We start from the raw sequence: 21,927 nt of genomic DNA, 5'->3' as shown, positions 1-21,927 counted from the left end.
CGGGCAACAGGAGCATAGGTATCGAAATAATCAATCCCTTCCTTTTGTCTGAAGCCTTGGATAACTAATCTAGCTTTAAACTTGTCAATTGTACCATCGACTTTCATCTTCTTTTTGAAGATCCATTTGCAACCCAATGGTTTGCAACCTGGTGGTAAATCAGATAATACCCAAGTATTATTTTCCATGATAGAACCAATCTCTTCATCAATTGCTTCTTTCCAAAAAGCAGAATCTCGAGATTTCACAGCTTCATCATACGTTCTTGGATCCTCCTCTATACTATAGCAATAATAGTATTGAGTGTCAATCTGATCCTTTGATCCCTCAACTAAATATAGTTGAAAATCAGATCCATAAGATCTAGATTTTCTAGCTCTTTTGCTCCTACGGGGTTCAAGTGTCTCACTTGGCACATCATTTGAATGATCATCCCTTAGAGATTCATCTGAACTAGGTATAGAGTCCTTTGGTCTAGGTATATAAGAGAAACAATTCTCATCAAATATGGCATCTCTCGATTCTATAATCGTGTTAATAGAAATCGAGTCATTAGGTTCTATAACATAAAACCTATAGGCCTTGGAGTGCTCAGCATATCCAACAAAGATGCAAGTTACACCCTTTTCACCCAAAGTTTTCCCTTTTGGGTCCGGGAGTCTAACCACGGCCCTACAACCCCAAACACGTAGAAATGTTAAGTTTGGTCGTTTCTTATACCAAAGTTCATATGGGGTAGTCTTGTTCCTTTTATTAGGAACCCTATTTAACAAATAGCAAACCGTTAACATAGCTTCTCCCCAAAACCCTTCACTCAAACCAGAGTAAGACAACATGGCATTCACCATTTCCTTAAGCACTCTATTTTTCCTTTCAGCCACACCATTTTGTTGAGGTGTATAAGGTGCCGTAGTCTCATGAATGATTCCTACGGATTGGAAAAATACAGGATCATAATATTCACCACCTCTATCTGTACGTAATGTTTTAATCAACACATTCTGTTGCACTTCAACTTCAGTTTTATAAATTTTGAATTTATCTAAGGATTCGTCCTTAGCGTGCAGTAAATATACATAGCAGAATCTAGATGCATCATCTATGAAAGTGACAAAATATTTTTTATGTCCTAATGATGGAGTAGCATGCAAATCACATAAATCACTATGTATCAACTCAAGAATGACATATTTCCTTGTTATACTTTTAAAAGGTTGCCTAGTGATCTTTGTTAACATGCAAGTTTTACAATTTTCTACATTTTTATCAAAAACAGGAATTAAATCATCTTTAGACATTTCATGCATTCTTTTATAATGTACGTGTCCTAGACGAGCATGCCATAACGATGAATTGATAACATTCGAAGAGGACATAAATACAGAACCAGAATCATTATGAACTCCATTCAAATTCATCATAAACATACCATTATTATAATATCCAAATCCTACAAACACACCAGACTTCGATAAAACATATTTATCGGATTCACACACTTGCTTGTATCCAAGCTTATTTAATACAGGACCAGAAATTAAATTCTTACGTAGTTTAGGAACATACAAAACATTAAACAAAGTAATAGTCTTTCCAGAACTGAATTCTAGCACCACATTTCCTTTGCCTTCAACGGGAGCGAAGTGATTATCTCCCATGTAGAGGACAAAACCATCTTCCACTGGAACAAGAGTCTTGAACCAGAAACGATCCTTGCAAACATGTGTTGTAGCGTCAGAATCAATCCACCACGCGATAGCATCATCCTGCACATAGAATGCTTCAGAATTTAGTGAAACCGAATGTTTAATCAAACTATTCAAATCACGAATTGATTTCTGACCTTGGTTTTCGGATTGGTCCTTAGACCCCTTTCCTGAACCACTTGCATTCGCGTTATCATGCTTTTTGTCGGAACGACAATCCTTCTTGAAGTGGCCTGTTTTGCCACACTTCCAGCATTCTAGTTTCGGTTTCTTGTTAGCACCGAAACTGCCCTTATTGTTCTTGAAAGCACGCTTCTTTCCTTTGTTTTTGTTGTTACCGTTCTTACCACCCTCTTAGACCATATTAACTGAGGGTCCAACAATTTCTTTGCCTTTTCCTTTGTCATCCTCCTGCGCTCTTAGAGATTCTTCTATGCGCAAGTGACTTCCAAGTTAGATCAAAGACAGTTCGTCTTTTCCATGCTTCAGATTGTGTTTGAAATCCTTCCACGAAGGAGGCAACTTGTCTATGATGCTTGAGACAGATATTGTTTCATCCATCTTCAATCCGTGTTGTGTGAACTGCCCAAGGATTCGGAGGAGTTCATTGAATTGTTCCATGACAGACCTCGATTCAACCATTTTGTAATTGTTGAAATCGGTTACCAGGAACTTTTTACTAGATGAGTCCTCTGCCATGTACTTGGATTCGAGACAATCCCATAATTCCTTTACAGATTCTATGTTTTGATAAATATCAAATAAGGGATCAGATATACCGTTAAGAATGTGCCCTCTGCATATGTAGTCGTCGTTCTCCCATTTTGATCTGCGTCTCAGATTTTCAACCGTGTCTTCCTCCTGAAGTTCTGGAATCGGTGTAGACAGGACGTGCACCACCTTCAACGTTGTCAACATGAAATGCATCTTCTTCTGCCAATGCCTGAAGTCTTGTCCTTGAAACTTGTCCAATTTTCCGAAGTTTGTAGTCATCTCCTTGACGGTGCTTCCTCCAGCCATGATTATCAGAAACTACTTTGTTCGTTTGTTAGAGAATCGGGTATGATAATCCTGGATAACTTCGAAGAATCGTGTTCGTACACTTTCCGAACAAAGTATTTCGACCCTATTCTTGCCTGGGTTCACGAAATCTTTGTGGGGATAATTCTTGAAGAACAATTTGTTTCTGGCAAAGAGAAATGTTCAGGAATGTAGAGAGAAAGTTTGGTTTCGTTATATCTTTTAAACTGAGGCCAAATGACTCCTTATATAGGAGATCAATAACAGAAACCGAAAAGACGCAACTGTTCAGAAACGGTTACGTCGGTTGGGAAAGGGTTCAACTGTTCAAAAGAAAATTTTGAACGGGGCGCTGCCCCGCACCCCGCCAGGGGCTTCGCCCCTTGGAACCCCGTTTCAATTATTCGCATTCAATTATACGTTGGCTCGACGAGCGTGCACTCCGCACTACCCCTAACTCGTTTTCAAGCTTTAACGCATAATTGCATCGGCCTATAGTAAATCACATTACTACTAAAATACATTGATGATACTAAAATCACCAACATATCAACAAAAGCTTAACATAAGTTCAACAGACCCAAATCACATGTACCTCATTCAAGTGGGCGTTGGACATATTTAATAACCTCTCAATTTCATATGGTATATTATGGGAGTTAGTAAGTAGATAAGATGTATGTAGTAAGGGATTTGGGTTAGGGATATGATTGTTCCCTTTATTCCGATTGATATTTATTTTGCTCTTAGGTTGTCTATTGTTGGTAAGTCAATAGTAGTTGAAGAAGACCAACAATGTGAAACATTAGGTCTATTTAAAGGGAATAAGGTATTTACGGAATTTATTAGTTAATTTTGCTAGTCTTTACATATTACTTGCATTTGTCGAGTTCTACTTTCCAAAAAAAGGAAATAAGGTATTTACGGAATTTATTAAGCAATTAGATGATTTGAATTTATTTGATACATATAGTTGGAGTCTTGTTGTTTATAACTTTGTGGTTGCTAGTTTATATGAATCTTCAGTTGTGTTGAAAGAGGGGAAAAGCAAGGTACATGGACATTTAAATGGGTGTGCTGCATATTGCATGTATATAGATTATATGACTTTATAGTATGATCTTTTATTTTGAAAATTTTAATATATATCTTCTAATATTTGTTATGGATTTGGGAATTCAACCACTTATCATTGGGGAAAACACATGTTGTTTCTAGTTTTTTTTCTTCACGTATATTGAATTGGTTGATTATAAGTATGCAGAAGAAAGATATTGAAAAGCATTTGAGAAAAATATGGTAAGATTTATTATGTGTTTGAATTGAGAAAAATATTTTTTTCTTTTGTTGTGTGTTTGAATTGACTTTTGTTTTGATAGATAAATGAAAGATTGGTTGCAACAGAGGAAAAACTGAAATATGACATATGCAATGTTGCGTTATTTGAAAAAGGACAACAATTTGTAGATGTTCATGATTATCAATGATTGATGGATGAGAATAAAGAGTTCAAAGAGAGGATAGCAGTTCTTGAGGATGAAATGAAGATGAAGAAAGATGCATGATTTAACATTCTGTTTGAGGATGAGGATGTTCATGATGATCGACAAATTGTTAACTTTACCAATGAAGGTGAAATGAGTGTTTACTGGTACTTTTAGTAAACAATCACGAGTTTGGTTCATTTAAGAGATTAAACTCGAAAAAAATTTAGGGTAATTTGTGCAGAAATGTGCAGCAAAAAAGTGTGTGTGATTGAATCTTAAATGTTTGAATGGTGATAAACAAAATGTAAATTCTAACAACAATAAGATTTGGGTGAAGATAATAAATAAAAAGTGTGACAAAAGTCATTAAAGTAAAAATGCTTTGATTAAAAAATAGTTGAAGAATTTAAAAAGTGGACGCATAATCATACATTACCGCACAAATTATTTCAATGTGACTTGGATACTTTAGTTCTATAAAGACTATATGAAATTTGCGACCTTGATCCCAATAGTGAGACCCCAACACTGAGATCGACTATATATACTAATGCAATAGTAACTGTTGACAGCAGCTATCTCCCAAGGATTTGAGACGTATTGTAACACCTCGAATTCAATTAAGTTAATTAATTGAATTTAATTGTATTTTATTTTATTATTTGCGTGGTTTAATATGATTTTTATTATTATTTGATGAATATATGTGGTATGTGACATTAGTGGATATGTTGGTGAGTATTAGGAAGAGTCGTAGATATTAATTAGAATTTGTAATTAATTTTAAAATGAAATATAGAATAATAAATAAAATAGTGATAAGTGGAAATTAGAGTTTTTAGAAAAATAAGGGAAATAGAGATGGGAGGGGTAAAAGTAGAATAATCAAAATAGTGGAATTAAATTTTAATTTAAAAAGAAAAGTGTGAGGGTTGAGGGAGTTTATTGATGCGTAGAAATTGCATTGAGAAAAAGAGGCAAGAGACAAAGTGATACAAAGGGAGAACAATGGCTTGGGGAAGAAGATCACCATAGCTAGAGTTTGAGTAATTTCGAGAAATTTGGGTAGGGGTGGGATGGGGTGGGGGGTACTACTCTAATATAGGTGCTATGGAATGAAGGATAGAGAGAAATCTTCGATATCCTCTAGGTTATTTTCTCAATTATTGTGTGTTATGAGTTCTTGTTTATTATTATGTGAAATCCATGTTAATTTCCATGTTAAATGTACAAATCCATGCTCTGTTGTGTGCTAATTATTATATATGATTTGTTGATTTGAATTCTAGATATTGGTGTTGTCATTGTTATGTTTTGGACATAATCTTGAATCCGTAAAAAAAAGTGACGATTATGTGTGTTAATTGATGCATATAAGTTGTTTAATGATTGTATAATATGTGAGTATTGATTTCGGGTTGATTTGGGTGGTTGGGATCAAAATCGGAGCTTGGAATGAACTCAAATGGTGAAAAAATAGTAGAAAAATGCTACAAACTAATTTGATTCGAATCATGGGGTTACACTGTGAAATTTGATCTGAATCATAGCCTCCTGGTGGCCTCTTCCTGATTTGATTCGAATCACCGATTACACATGATTCGAATCATGAATGCATATATTGTTCAAAATAATGTTTTCGTCATAACTTGGGTTTCACGACTCCGATTGAGGCACGACTCGAAGCGTTGGGTAGCTAATGCGAAATAATACCTTATTATGGTTAATTGGAGGTATAATGTGTGAATGAAAATATGAAGAGTATGTTTACTTGTGATAAGTCTTACGAGACGATTATCGAATAATCATGTAATCCTGAATTGATGGTTGTCTTGTGTTGAGTTTGTGATGTTGAAATTTTCTGAGTGCAGGTGTGTGTGGGGGGGGGGGACTACTCTAATATAGGTGCTATTGAATGAAGGATAGAGAGAAATCTTCAATATCCTCTAGGTTGTTTTCTCAATTATTGTGAGTTATGAGTTCTTGTTTATGATTATGTGAAATCCATGCTAATTGCCATGTTAAATGTACAAATTCATGCTCTGTTGTGTGCTAATTATTATATATGATTTGTTGATTTGAATTCTAGATATTGGTGTTGCCATTGTTGTGTTTTGGACATAATCTTGAATCCATAAAAAAGTGACAATTATGTGTGTTAATTGATACATATAAGTTGTTTAATGATTGTATAATACGTGACTATTGATTTCGGGTTGATTTGGGTGGTTGGGAGTCAAAATCGGAGCATGGAATGAACTCAAATGGTGAAAAATTAGTAGAAAAACGCTACAAACTAATTTGATTCGAATCATGGGGTTACACTGTGAAATTTGATCTGAATCATAGCCTCCCGGTGGCCTCTTCCTGATTTGATTCGAATCACCGATTACACATGATTTGAATCATGAATGCATATATTGTTCAAAATATTATTTTTCGTCATAACTTGGGTTTCGCGACTTCGCTTGAGGCACGACTCGAAGCGTTGGGTAGCTGATGCGAAATAATACCTTATTATGGCTAATTGGATGTGTAATGCATGAATAAAAATATGAAGAGTATGTTTACTTGTGATAAATCTTACGAGACGATTATCGAATAATCATGTAATCCTGAATTGATGGTTGTCTTGTGTTGAGTTTGTGATATTGTAATTTTCTGAGTGAAGGTGGGGGGGGGAGACTACTCTAATGTAGGTGCTATTGAATGAAGGATAGAGAGAAATCTTCAATTTCCTCTAGGTTGTTTTCTTAATTATTGTGTGTTATGAGTTCTTGTTTATGATAATGTGAAATCCATGTTAATTGCCATGTTAAATGTGCAAATTCATGCTCTGTTGTATGCTAATTATTATATATGATTTGTTGATTTGAATTCTAGATATTGGTGTTGTCATTGTTATGTTTTGGACATAATCTTGAATCCATAAAAAAAAGTGACGATTATGTGTGTTAATTGATACATATAAGTTGTTTAATGATTGTATAATATGTGAGTATTGATTTCTGGTTGATTTGAGTGGTTGGGATCAAAATCGGAGCTTGGAATGAACTCAAATGGTGAAAAATTAGTAGAAAAACTCTACAAACTAATTTGATTAGAATCATGGGGTTACACTGTGAAATTTGATCTGAATCATAGCCTCCTGGTGGCCTCTTCCTGATTTGATTTGAATCATCGATTACACATGATTCGAATCGTTAATGCATATATTGTTCAAAATAATGTTTTTGTCATAACTTGGGTTTCACGACTCCGCTTGAGGCACGAGTCGAAGCGTTGGGTAGCTGATGCGAAATAATACCTTATTATGGTTAATTGGAGGTGTAATGTGTGAATGAAAATATGAAGAGTAGGTTTACTTGTGATAAGTCTTATGAGACGATTATCAAATAATCATGTAATCCTGAATTGATGGTTGTCTTGTGTTGAGTTTGTGATGTTGAAATTTTCTGAGTGCAGGTGTGTGTGTGGGGGGGGGGACTACTCTAATATAGGTGCTATTGAATGAAAGATAGAGAGAAATCTTCAATATCCTCTAGGTTGTTTTCTCAATTATTGTGTGTTATGAGTTCTTGTTTATGATTATGTGAAATTCATGCTAATTGCCATGTTAAATGTACAAATTCATGCTCTGTTGTGTGCTAATTATTATATATGATTTGTTGATTTGAATTCTAGATATTGGTGTTGTCATTGTTGTGTTTTGGACATAATCTTGAATCCATAAAAAAAGTGACGATTATGTGTGTTAATTGATACATATAAGTTGTTTAATGATTGTATAATACGTGACTATTGATTTCGGGTTGATTTGGGTGGTTGGGAGTCAAAATCGGAGCTTGGAATGAACTCAAATGGTGAAAAATTAGTAGAAAAATGCTACAAACTAATTTGATTTGAATCATGGGGTTACACTGTGAAATTTGATCTGAATCATAGCCTCTCGGTGGCCTCTTTCTGATTTGATTCGAATCACCGATTACACATGATTCAAATCATGAATGCATATATTGTTCAAAATATTGTTTTCATCATAAGTTAGGTTTCGTGACTCCGCTTGAGGCACGACTCGAAGCGTTGGATAACTGATGCGAAATAATACCTTATTATGGTTAATTGGATGTGTAATGTATGAATGAAAATATGAAGAGTATGTTTATTTGTGATAAGTCTTACGAGATGATTATCGAATAATCATGTAATCCTGAATTGATGGTTGTCATGTGTTGAGTTTGTGATGTTGTAATTTTCTAAGTGAAGGTTGTTATGTGTTGATGAAAAGTATGACAAATTTTTGGTGATAAAATATCATAATGAGTTTAATAAGTTGTGAAGTTGGAAAGTTAACACATAGTGTTATCATTTGGTGATGTCCTAAGAGTTTAATTGTGTGTGTGTGTGTGTATGAATAATGATGATTTAGAAAGAGATCAATTGTTATGATTGTGTTCTAATGATTTATATGTTTACGTATTCGATTTGAAATTATAACCGATGTAGCCTTATGATTGGAATTATTATGTTGTTGTTTAATTGATGGTGTTTGTTCAGAGAGAGAACATGTCATTTGTTATGGCCTTATATTGGCAATAATGATGTTGATGTTATTGGTTTAGTGTTGTAACCAATTTTGAGTAATTGGTTTAGCGTTTTAGCTAGTCACGAGTTGTGAAGTTGGGGGTGGTGGTGATACCTTTGTGCATCTATGTGTTATCATATTGCATGCATTATGTATATTGGAGATAGGTGAGTCGTGATCTAGTGTTGTGATCATGACGTGTCTGATCTAGTGTTGTGATCTGGACGTGTAGTCAGGTTTAGAGATGTAACCTGATGAGCGGATGACCTCAGTAACATAACTTGAACTTCCAAAACTTAGTACAACCTGCATTGGAGTATAGCCGATTAGTGCATTACATACATAAATTGTATTGCGTGTTTGATTGTTGTGTGATTGAGTTTTCTAATGTTAAGAGTACTTGTGTGTTATCTATCATTGCATTCTTTTACACCGTTAATATATTTGAGCGTATTCTCACCCCTTTCTTATTTGTTTTTTGTTGCTCTTTACATTGTTGTACAAATACTCGGGAGGAGTAAGTATATTTGTGAGTTGGAAGATGACATTGGAACTTTTCTTCGTTCATTTTATCGTTTATCGCTATTTAGTTGGTTTAATGCTCTGATTTGTAATATTGGAGAACATGGCATTTTATTTGTTTGAAGTTAATCTTTGGATTATGTTGACTTTATTAAGTTTTTCCGTTGATGAGATAACAGAAGTTTATGTTATTTAATTGAGTTTCCCTGTGAGTTTTGAAAATATTTATAAAGTATGCATGTTGTGTTTGAGTAGCATCCTAAGAAGTGGATTTTATCCTTTTAATTATAAGTTAGGGTTTAAGGGTGTTACATAGTGGTATTAAAGCCTGGTTGTTTCATCCGGCCAGGTTGTGTAATTTTGTTTGTTCCTTGGTATACAACATGTGCGTGAAATACTGTGGGTGCTCATTTGTTTTTCTATCCACTTTCCAGTATGAGCGAGGTTTAAAAAGTGGGGGAGAAGCTTCTATTTCTCTAAGATGTTTGAGGTGTGAAGGGTTGGTTCAATGTTCTATTGATTAGAAGAGTGCATGTGTTGTTTAACTCAACTCCTAGTTTTTCAGCCTCATATGGGTCTGATACAAGTGTGATTAACTCAATACTAGAAAGATTGGGCATGTTTGACTCAAAATTGGAAGAATTAGGTGGATTTGACTCGAGACCAGAGAGATTGAGTGTATTTGAGCCTTGACCAGAATAACCAGATGTATTTGACTTAATACTAGGAAAATTGAGTGTATTTGACTCAAGACCAGAAAGATCGAGACTTTCAAGCTTATCTTCCTTAAGATTCTCCCCCTGAAGATAAGGTTGAGTGAAATACGGTTCCTCCTCATGAAAGGTAACATCATGCGACACAAAGAACATTTTAGATTGAGGATGAAAACACTTATATTATCCCTTTTGAGTAGAGGAATGCCCGAAAAAACATGTCTTAGGGCTCTAGGATTGATTTTTTTTATGTCTTGACTATTCACGTGGACAAATGAGAAGCACCCAAAGGTTTGAGGTTTAAGATTACTACTTGTTGACAAATTTGGATAGAAGGAAGAAAGAACATCCACAAGACTCTTGAACCCTAATACTCTAGAGGGTAATCGATTAATAAGATATGTGCTAGGGAGAACGACATGTCCCATAAATATTTGGGAACATTTTTATGAAACAATAGTGCTTGGGTGTAGTCTAATATATGCCCATTTTTTCTTCTGCGAATCCATTTTGTTGTGGTATTTTAACATAAGAAGACTCATGAACAATTCCCTCTTTTTGACAGAAAGAAATAAGAACATGATTGAAGTACTATTTTCCATTATCAGACCTAAGTCTTTTGATGTTTACTCCAAATTGATTTTTAATCATGTAGAAAATTTTTGGGAATAGTATTGGCGTCAGACTTGTTTTGGAGTAAAAACACCTAAGTAACCCAGGTACAATCATCTACAAAAGTCACAAACCATTTATCACTAGTTACATTTAGATTAGTAAATGGACCTCGAACATCTGAATGAATAAGATAGAAGGGGGAAAGACTTCTTTTATTGTTTAATGGAAAAGGTAGACGTTTATGTTTAGCAAACTCGAACAAATCACAATGAAAACTTTTAATATCTACCTTATTGAATAAAGATGGAAACAAAACTTTGATGAGTCCAAAAGAATGCTTACCTAATCGACAATGAAAACAAAATATATTTTTTCCTTTTTAGAGAGTATTGACTCTAATAGAAATGAGTGAGACAGGTGTGCCTTTGTACATTGACCTGGTTCTTCAAGATAGTAAAGGGCATTCCTTTCTCTAGGACATCCAATCGTCTTTGCTGACTCCTTATCTTGAAATATACAATAATCATTATGAAAAGTCACACTAAAAGATAAATATTTTGTAAGTTTTTGTATGGAGACAAGGTTCATGGATAGTTTTGGAACATGGAGAACCCTTTTTAAGGTTATACAATTAGCTATTTGGATATCTCCAACGCCAGCTAAAGTTACAAAAGTATCATCCGCAGTAGCAATTTTTTTATTACGAATACATGGAGAACTGTTTCGAAGAGGGTGTCGTTTGTTATATGACTCCTGAATCTAATATCCAAAATAAGCTAGAAGGTGTTTCTGAGACATGAAATTCAAATGAGAATGGAAGCTTACCAGAATACGTCACACTACATTTGATAATTTTTTCATACTATTGGTCATGAAGGAAGCAAAAGAACCTACTAAATATTTATGTATAAGACACCAAAGAAAATAAGATTCAATGAAGAATCAACCTAAAAAATATAAGGACAACAATTGGTGTCGTGCAGACGACTACTGAAAATAGTGCAGAATTGTACTGGCAACAACAGGAAATTGTACAAACGACTTCCAAAAAGTGTACGAAGTTGTACGGACGTCAACCGGAAATTTATATATAGCAATTAACTTGAAGAACATGACACCATCTAATGCCCATCAAGACTTGAGGTTATTGACAACAGAAAATGTTCAGTCAAATTTTTTCAAGAATTATTTGCGGAAGTTGAGTCCTCTTAGATTAGGGGCTCTGATACCATGTGAAAAATAAGAATAAGGAATTTTATGAATGTGTTTGAGTGAGTAAACCACCCAGAAACCATGATATTTACTATATAATTAATTACATATTATGTTTAAAAGGACAAATAAATGATAGTTCAACTCCCTAGATGAATGAATCTAAATATACATGAACCTAAGACTTAAATACTCCTTTTAATGGCAAACATACAATGTATTTTTTCCATTTTTAACAATAACATTCTTTATTCATCTTTCATTATAAACAATAGAAAATTTGATTAAAAAAAGAATATTTATATCATTTGATGAAACTATAATGGTATCTAGAAACTTATTTAGCTAAATCTTCATCTTCATTGTACAATGATGCCAAATAATTTTTTTTTAATTTTTTTTTTCCTTAATAAAGTGATTATTTTATGTATTTGATTGAGTGTGGCTGGAGATGCAAAGACAAGAACAGTGGGAGAAGAGGTGAGAGAATGACGAGGAAAGAAGAAGATGTGGTTACAAGACGTGGGAGAGAGAGAGAATTGACTTGATCCACTGCATATATAAACAAAGAGAGAAAGATAATAGGGTTAAATATGTCTGGGATCCCTATAAATATTTCATAATTCAATTTTAGTCCTATAAAAAATTCCTTCAAACAAGTGTCCTTCTAAAAATTTTCATCCATAATTTAGGTTCAACGTCCGTTAATAAAAATTGATGTGGCACGCCATGCGAAAGACAACTTCGCAAAAATTTGAAAAACACTTTAGTTTATGGGGTTACAAACCTCCTCTAAACAAATCCAAAATTTCCATCTTCCTTCAACAATACCTTCGAACCTAACCCATAATTCTCAAGTCCAAATCTCAACCCAAAATTCTCAATGAATTTAACCCATCATTATCTCGATGTTTGTGAACACTTATCATATCGATACTCTTCTATTAATGTTTACTTCAATCTAATAAATAAACTGATACTCTTTTATTAATGTTTACTTCAATCTAATAAATAAATCGGGAAAAAAATGGTTCAGGTCCAACACCAAATATAGCCGAAGAAAGATCCCAATACACATTAATCTTACATCAATCTCTTCATTGCAGTTTTCGATTCTCTTCGGGCATGACGCAAGTTTTAAACACATTCCTGAACAGCTTCACCAGCTACAGCACTAAGCCAAGTCGGCCAACCAGTTGCTACGTATTGCGCCTGAAACTAAATGACTCGCAACAAACACAATTCAAACTCGTTCTCCGTGACTTGCTCAGTCTCCTTTCTAACGCGGTTGAGCTTTCATTCGCCGGCGTCACCAACACTGCTTGCTTCGAACTCACAGTACCTATTGCGATCCAACAATGGGTTTTGATTTTGCTAAAAGAAGAGTAACAGGTGCATGTGACTGTTATGCCAAAAGGGTGTGTGTGATGATATGACTCAAAGAAGTGTTTTTAGCTGAAGTTCTATACTTGCTGGTTACATTAAGTGTTGTGAATAATGTACTCATGCACATATATGCTAGTTGTGGAATCATGATGAAGCTTATCAAATGTTTACCAAGATGTCTCGGAAAACCAGAGTGTCTTGGACTATTATCATCATGGCTTTTACAAAACAAGGTCTTGGGAAGTAGTGTAAGTGTTTAGTGCAAACGAACATCAACGATACGATGCAGTGTAAGTGTTTAGTGTCAACATAGCAAAGCTGTTGTCAAATTAGTCGTATCTAACTTAATTAAGAGTTACTCAAACTAACAACCCAATTCCACATTAACATGAGAAAAATTCTGCATTGAACGCGAAAAACTCTATCATTCTTGAATTAGGATATCATAAAAGGAATTGAAATACAATGTCTAAATCATATTCATGTCTTTTTCTGCACTAGCAAGATTAATAATAGAGCACACTATATTAAGAGACTACATAACAGCAAATCCCACTAATCATTTGTTGGAATTGCTTGAGTTCTCATCCTGCCAAGTTGCTTGCCATTGCTTGTCATAAAAGGTAGTCTCCTCCAATAGCTTCTTAAAAGTATCAACATCCTCATTCTTTCGGATGAGAAGTACTCCTCCCACTGCTACAAACAGAAGAGTTTTGCAAAAGAAGTTGTTCATTTGATCAACTAGACCTACTCCTGTCAAGCTATCGACCAGATATGTCATAAAGAATCCTATCATTGCTGCACGACCTGCATGACACCCAAGGAGAAAAGGTAAACAAAGTCGTCAAATAGCAGCGTTTCAGCGAGGCTGAATTTAGATAAACCTCATATCATTATAGAATACAAAACAGAACTGACCATTAAGTAGTTCAGCTTCCGGGAGATGGAACCTTTTTATCCATGCCCACCAAGGTACGATAGAGGTGTCAAACACTACAGGACTGTCATTGTTGGATGATTCTGGGTTAGTCTCAAGCCATTTTCTCCTCCTCGCCTCTGAATATGGGAATGACCAAAACAGAAAATCAGTAGATTCTTGGATGAATTGAAGATTAAACTATTTAGAAGTAAAGATTAAAATATGAGGAGATGACAACATATGAGTCTATTCCTTATGCCAATTATGCATCTGTAACCCGGTCACAAAGAAGGAAGACTAAAAGACAATTGTTAGTATTAACTAGTATTCAGAAATCGGCAGAGTCAGCTAAAAATTCCTACTATCTAGTATCGGCAAAACTCATAGTTATTGAATTGCAATAATCTTTTTTTTTTCACTTAAGGCTTCCCATAAGAAGAAATAACCATTGATGAAACTTAAAGTGCTCGGTAAGCACACACAGTCGAATAAATTGATAACCATTGAAATTTGTTTACTTCCAATGTGAAAAACCCTAGCAACACTTGTAATTCTGCTAGCATAATCATCAATCGTGTATGAAATGGATCTGAGTTTTAATTGAATATATTACAAATTAAATTCATTCAAAAATCAATTTTTTTCACAGCAGAACCAAACACATACTAAACATTCGCAAATAAAATCAATAAAGTAACGAAATTTTAGCCTACAACACACTGAAACATTAAGTAAAGTGCAGAAAAGTTACCAGCATCAATAACAGCATCCCAATCGGTGGTACCGTTTTTCCTAAACTGCATCAAGTCCCATGTCCCAGCTACCCATCTAGGGTCAAGAAAACCGTTGGAAACCTTAACTTCTTCTGCCGCGGTAACAGCAGAAGCAGAGCCGTTTGTACCGACAGAGATGTTTTGTGGCGGTGGTTCGACAGCAGTTTCAGGTGAATCAGAAGTTCCAGCAGAAACTCTCAAGGGAGAGAGGGTAAAGAAAGAAAGGTTTTTGGGTGTGAGAGTGAGAGTGAAGAGATTGTTGTGGGGATGGGGTCTGGAGTGTGAAGAATGAGTGGTTGAGATTGGAGTTAGAGGAGAGAAAGAAGCCATGGAGATGGTAGTTGACATGGTTTTTACAATTGCATTGATGATGATGATAGTGTGAGAATGTGTGGTTTGGGTATTCTCTCTTTATGAGTTTTCAGTTTCTGTTTATGTTTCTTAAGCTATCTATCTATCCTCTCTCATTATCTCATCCTTTCAGAAAGGAACAATACCAAGGGAAGTGAGCAAGGGAAGTGTGTGACTAGTTAATTAATAAGTTACTATAAAAGCTTTTTTTTTTTAAAGTGAAATAATTGCAATTTGCTGGGCCTGCCTTGCTGGTTTAATAGGGCATGTAACTTGTTTGGCTTTTTTGGGTTCTCATCATTTCAACATCCAATCATTTATTACTATGCCGATCCTTGGATTGCACCGCTTTCTTACTTAAAACTTACAAAGAAAGAAGCAAGTACAAGCTTGCAAAGGAGTGAATTGCCACTCTATCAAATCAGGATTGATTCATGATAGTTTGATCTTAAATCAACGACCCATATTGTTTTATTGCACGGAATTAAAGTTGATATTTAAACGGTCTTGTAATTGTTAAAAAATACATGTGTGGTATTCCTATAAAGATAGGGGATACTCATATGTTTTAATAGATTTATGACAATGAAGACTTGCTCGCGGTGGCAAGAGGTCGTGTATGGTGATGTTATGGTGTTTATGGTGGTAAGAGAAGTCCACTCACGTACGGTGAGAGTCTTATAAATTGGTTAATTTATGATTTGTCTCTCTCCGGTTAGGGAAGTAGTATTTATAGAGGTCTTAGACATAGGGTTTCCTTGAGAACGATTAAACGCCACTAGTAAATAATGGATAGTTGAATGCCTACTTTTTAGGAGGTCGTGGATCAACTATTGACTTTGACTTCTATCTGTCCAAGAAACATCTTTTTTACATATTTTCCATAATTGGGTGAGTGGGAGACGCTTAGGGAGATGCGATATATGACTATCGCCCCTGCTGAGAGATACAACAACCATCTCGCATTTGCTAGACCTTTAACATATATAATACTACAGTTCTAATTTTAAAGTCAATGCTTGAGATTCATTACATCGTAAAATTGAGGAAATTTCCTACAACATATAATCATAGTCCATAAAAGAGTAAAGACCAGATGAGACTTGTGTTGGAAAGGGAAAATGTTATATTGAGATTTTGTGAGGAATTGAATGGAAAAATTATTTGATAAAATGATAATCTATTTTTAATAATATATTAAAACAACATTTAAATCTATATTATTGTCATGTTATCACAATTAGTGTCACATTATCAAAATAACTTCACATTTGAAAAAACATGTGATATGTCACTACAAAATTATATTTCATATACATCAATATTTTATTACTCTTTTTTTTCATTCCTTTTATGGCCACCTTAACTTTAGATTCATGAATCAATTAGTCAGTCAAGGTGTGATGCTAGGTTTTCTAAGTATTTAAATGTCTGATAAAATGTGTGATGGTTCTTTGGTTGGAAAACAATTTATGAACTTATTTCATCTTATTTGTTGATAAACATAACATAAAGATTTATATCTATTTGTTTTAGTCAAAAAATGAAGTGTTTGTCATATAAAAGAAGTTTAAGGCTCTAGCTGAAAACCAAAGGAGCGGAAGAATTAAGGTTCTAAGAACTGATGGTTGTGGTAAATACACATTAAAGGCTTTTGAGTCATTTTGTGATGATCAAGTTATCCAACATAAATTCTCAACTCATTATACACCGCAACAGAATTCCTTTGTTTAAAGAATAAACATAACAATCTTGGATATGTCCAGATGTATGGTAAAGCAATAAGGTATTGCCCAAATCATTTTGGGATGAAGCAGTTAACACTATAACATATGTGTTGAACAAACTCCCAATTAAAAGGTTAAAGAAAAAAGTACTTGGAAAGGTTTAGGGTGGCAAGAAGCGTAATGTGCATCATTTCAGAGTATGTGGTGTACTATGTCACAAACATGTATGCGATGCCAAGAGAAGGAAGTTGAATGATAAGAACACATGAATGATTTTAGTTGGTTAACTTGCAACTGATGCCTAGAAAATATATGATCATGCCACTCAAAAGATGTCTATCATCAGAGATATAGTGACAGATGAGGGAAACTTATGAAACTACTAGTTAGGGAGTGGGTTGAAGGTTCGGAAAATACAAGAAAAGGGGGACTAAATTGGGTTTCAAATATGACAATTTTTCGTGATCCAAAAACAATGACAACAATGATAAAAAAAAGTATTTTTATCTTGATTCACCGTTAACTAGGTTAATCCAGTCCACTTGGAGAGTGATTTTGTCTTTTCAACAGAACTTAATCCAATAATTAAGTTGATTACTATCTCAAAGACTACCCCTCAATGACTTCTGAAGGATTCTAACAAAACTTAGTCCCTTAAGGAATTACAACTCAAAGACTACCCGTTAATGACTTCTTGAGACTTCTGGCTATAACCTAGTCCCTCAAGGAATTTAACAATTGTTAAATACAAGATTTATGTTTACAAAATTACTTCTAAATAAGCATATACGCACAGTGATAATCAAACTTTACACTTAAGAAAATGTGAAATGAAGTTCTAAGTGTTTCTCTTTATTTTCTCTTTCTTGATATTGATTTTCTTTATTGAAATTCTTTCAGCATGAAGCTCGTTCAAGTTCTTCATAAAAGCTTTATTTTCACAATTCCTTTGTCCTCTTTATATAAATTAAGAATAAGATTGTTGGATGATAGAATTGGAAACTTCTTCAAATCCACAACTGTAATAGTTTGTATGAGGTTGAGCCGTAAATCATAGATATTGAAGAGAAAGTCTTTGATAGACGTTTTATAGTACAGTCCTTGGAAATATCAGTGTATTTGTCCTTTTGATTTTGACGCTAAAGTTGTACTATATTCTTATAATATTCCTTCAATATTGTTCTCTAAATCATTGGTTTCATATATGAGAGATTTGAAGCTTGATCAGAGTGCAAAGCCTTGAGGATAAACTTCAGAGTCTAGTAAAAATGAGGCTTGAATTTATCTGAGTACATCTGGGTTGCTTACTTCATAAGTGTTGATTGAGATATCCTGATGTTGACTTTAAGTTTAAAACTTCTTCATTTTATCACTTTGGTTCAGAATCTGATGATGTCCAGAGTCTCTATATCTAGAGTATAGAGTCTTTTTATTCATAGTCTAAAATCTCTCTTATCCAAAGTCTCTCTTTGTTCAGAGTCTCTCTTTGTCCAGAATCTAGAGTATGTTTTGTTCAATTTGATCAGCGTCTGGCTTGTTTAGAGTCTGCTCTATTTAGGATTTGACTTGTTCAAAGTCTATTTTGTCTAGCATTTGACTTATTCATATTTTGCACACTCAACAAACTATTAGAGTACGAATGTTTTCTTTATACTTTTTTATCATCAAACCTCAAGGATAGTAGATGTAGAACCAAACTTGTTCTAACAATCTCCCCATTTTTTATGATGATAAATATTATAATTTTGATGAAAATTTTGACTAAACAAATAATTAGGTAAACATAAGATTTAGGTTTTTAAGCTTCCCCTAAGTTTTAGACTTTAAAATTTTCTTAGCTTAAGTTCACATAGTGAGTTTTACAAGTTCCCTTAGAGATGAATACTTTTGGTTCCTCAAATGGATTGAGTTATAGGTATCAGCGAACAAGGTAGGAACAAGGTTCTTAGTCATGAAAATGCAAATGGAAGACAAGTCCACAAAGTCTTCAATGTTAGGGAATAAGAATACCCCGTATATAAGGAGAGCAAGAATGACATTGAAATCATCCCAGCTTCCAGAGTCAACAAATGTCGTGGCTTTATCCATCAAGGATTTTATGGTCAAACCAAGAGTACCACCCTTAGACTTAAGGTTGACTTCTACCTCCTTCTTTTCCAAGTAGAGTGCTTCGGCCATATGGTGAAATTTAGGAGGTTCCTTTGAGCTATTGAATGGAACTTGATCCATAATCTCAACCCTTAAGATATATGAGTATTCCTCCAATGTGGGAGCCAACTGGTAATCTTGGAAAGTGAAATGTCTCAACAGAGGATCATAGAATTGCACAAGAGTGAGGATGGCAATCACATTGACTTAAGTGTTGAGGATACCTAAAAGGTTGCCATAGCTTTTCTTGATATCATATTTGTTTTCAAGAATCAAATGGGATCCCAATCCTGTCAAAGCCTTCAACTGAGGTTTTACAAACTTGTAACTGTATATGCTTTTTCAGCCAATATTCATCTTCTTTTTTAATGCTCAACAAAGACTAAAACTTTTGGATTCCCTGGAAATGCATATTCTAGAATGATTTTTTTGATGGTATGATGTAATGAGATGCATCATCATAGGTTTAAAGGTTCGACACATTCTGGATAATCCTTATATGATTCTCAATGCAAGTTGAAAGGTTCGACGCATTCATGATTTTCAAGGTATGTAGAGTTTTAGGTTTCCTGCAAAAACTCAAATCCCTCTAACAGGTAGGTTCTAATCTTCAAAAAGGTGCCCCCTAAAAGGCCTCCCAGAGTCATGGATCCAAATGAAAATACTTGTCTGTAGAAAATGCTTACAGGACAATGGTACTTCCAAATGGCTCTATCATGGGCGTGGGTCTTTTGTCAACCCAACGCGCAAAACACAGGTCAACACGACTATCCACGATGTTATCCTGTGTGTATACTCAAGCTTGGGTATATAGTCTTTCTCTCAAGTAGCATCATGAAACCCAACCCACAATTGAGAATATAATAGATATCCAGAATATGATGAATATATAAAAGCAATAAAGATGCATTAAAATAAACCAAGTAAAGCAGTAAAGATAAACACACAAACATACAAAGAAAACAAACAAAACTAGGTTTAAGTTGCAAATGAAATCCCCAACAGAGTCGCCAGTTGCCGCACCGTGAAAAATACCTAAGCCTATCGCACGCTCGAAATACAACAGAGTCACCATTGAATTTTATTTATTCTAAGAGAAAGCGAAAATATCAATAAAACCCAAGGGGAAGAGAAAAAGGGTAAGGAAGTCGGTTATGCAAGGGGAAGGTATTAGCGTCCCTCATATCCATTGTATTGAATGAAAAACATTTTGATTATTCTTTGTGCAGATGGGTGTTATTATCTAAAGGTTAGCTACAATTGGTTTTAATTAAGGGAAAACTATGTTTTAATTAATGTGTTCACCAAGATTTTGAAACCTTGTGCCTACGTATTTTCATGGTGCAATGATAAAATCAGAGCTCTATAGTTCGTGGGGTAAGAAATAAGTATTTGTTGGTTGATTTTAGGGAGCGGTGTTATAATTGTATCCTATAAGTGTTTTAACGTTAGCTATGTGATCCTGGTTTGAATGCTCTAAGTTGTTAGTGTGAATGCTAAGGAATGGATTATAACAGTTCTTTTATGAGAAGAGATTGTTGTTTGGGCCAAGAATTGTAAAGGTTTATGGAGGTTTGCGAAGGTTTGTGAAGGTGGTGTTTGAACCCATACAGTAGTGTCTGAACAAAGAATGAGGTGTCTGAACCAAGAATGAGGTGTTTGAACCGATAATGAGTTGTCTAAACCAATGCAATGTTGTAGGGGTTTTTCCGAACTAGGGGATCAAGGCAGATAAGGGTTTTCCTAAACCAAGGGATTAACAAGGCAAACATGCATGAGGATTTGCCTAAACCAAGATATTAACAAGGCAAACATGCATGAGGGTTTTCCTAAACTAGAGGATTAACAAGGCAAACATGCATTTGTATGGGTGTCAAAAACCAAGAGGTGTTATGTTGGGTCCAAAGAGAATTGCGTGTTTGATGTTGATTGTTATGGGTTTTAATTTGTGGGTGAGTGTTGAAAATTATCTTGATTTAAATTTCACTAAAGTCTATGAATGAGGTGAATACTTTAAACAATGGTTCATGTGACCCATATCCATAGATATTCAGAATAAGGATATGAATACTCCCTCTTATTCCTTCTCCATTTCTTAAGCTCATGGCGCACAATTCGAATCATAATTATTAAATGTTTTAAGGTTTAAAAAGAGTTTCAGTTCTGGATAGATGAGAAAATATATGTTTGAAAGAATGGGAATAGAATCTAATATAGTCATTTCTTGATGGTCACCTATTTCTAGGGTTTTGAATATGAATGGGATTAGGATTGACTTAAGGGATCATGTGTAGTGAAAGTCTTAATATCTAATTCAAATTAAGTGATCAAAGGACTTGTGATCACCTAATTGAATAAAAACCATTAGGGAGCATGCAATTTGTCTTAAAAGTCCAATTATAAAGTCCTAAGGCTATTAATTTAATTACTTGATCAAAGTGTGTTTGATCAAATAATCAAATCAACCGAGGGAATCATTACAAGAACTAGGTTAAGCTACCTATATCAAAAACCATGACATTATGATGAAAAATTCAAAGGAAAGAACAAATTTAGTGATAACATGTAACCCTAATTATGCATTAATTATAACTCATTTATTAATTAGAAGTTTTAATTCTGACCTAAAAATTAAATCTAATTAATTATTGTTAAAGTGTTTTTTGAATGTGTAAAAGAAAATTCTAAAAGAATAGTATAAAAATAAATAAAGATAATAATTTATCTCTATCAAGGGGATATGTAATTGAGAAGGGATTATGG

At 34.3% G+C, this 21,927-nt stretch overlaps 1 protein-coding gene across 1 annotated transcript; it reads right to left on the bottom strand.

Moving 5' to 3' along the window:
• Positions 1-13,651: 13,651 nt before the first annotated feature.
• LOC127074246 (light-harvesting complex-like protein 3 isotype 1, chloroplastic) lies at positions 13,652-15,513 on the bottom strand. The gene is made up of 3 exons (XM_051015549.1): positions 14,917-15,513; positions 14,165-14,302; positions 13,652-14,053 (listed from the first exon to the last, which is right to left on the bottom strand). The coding sequence occupies exons 1-3, from the start codon at positions 15,284-15,286 to the stop codon at positions 13,806-13,808; spliced, it is 756 nt and encodes a 251-aa protein (XP_050871506.1). The 5' UTR covers positions 15,287-15,513; the 3' UTR covers positions 13,652-13,805.
• Between the last annotated feature and the right edge of the window lie 6,414 nt (positions 15,514-21,927).

Source organism: Lathyrus oleraceus, chromosome 4, assembly GCF_024323335.1.
Source record: "Lathyrus oleraceus cultivar Zhongwan6 chromosome 4, CAAS_Psat_ZW6_1.0, whole genome shotgun sequence".
NCBI classification, from domain to species: Eukaryota; Viridiplantae; Streptophyta; class Magnoliopsida; order Fabales; family Fabaceae; genus Lathyrus; species Lathyrus oleraceus.
The sequence above is the reverse complement of the archived record's forward strand: the minus strand, read 5'-3'. Positions and strand labels throughout refer to the sequence as shown.

What these genes read in the sequence shown, in the direction of transcription:
- LOC127074246 (XM_051015549.1), bottom strand. Translation starts at nt 15,286, where the DNA reads ATGTCAACTACCATCTCCATGGCTTCTTTCTCTCCTCTAACTCCAATC. An exon ending in GGATGCTGTTATTGATGCTG is followed by an intron (nt 14,303 to 14,916) that starts GTAACTTTTCTG and finishes TCCCATATTCAG; the next exon opens with AGGCGAGGAGGAGAAAATGG. An exon ending in GGAAGCTGAACTACTTAATG is followed by an intron (nt 14,054 to 14,164) that starts GTCAGTTCTGTT and finishes GGTGTCATGCAG; the next exon opens with GTCGTGCAGCAATGATAGGA.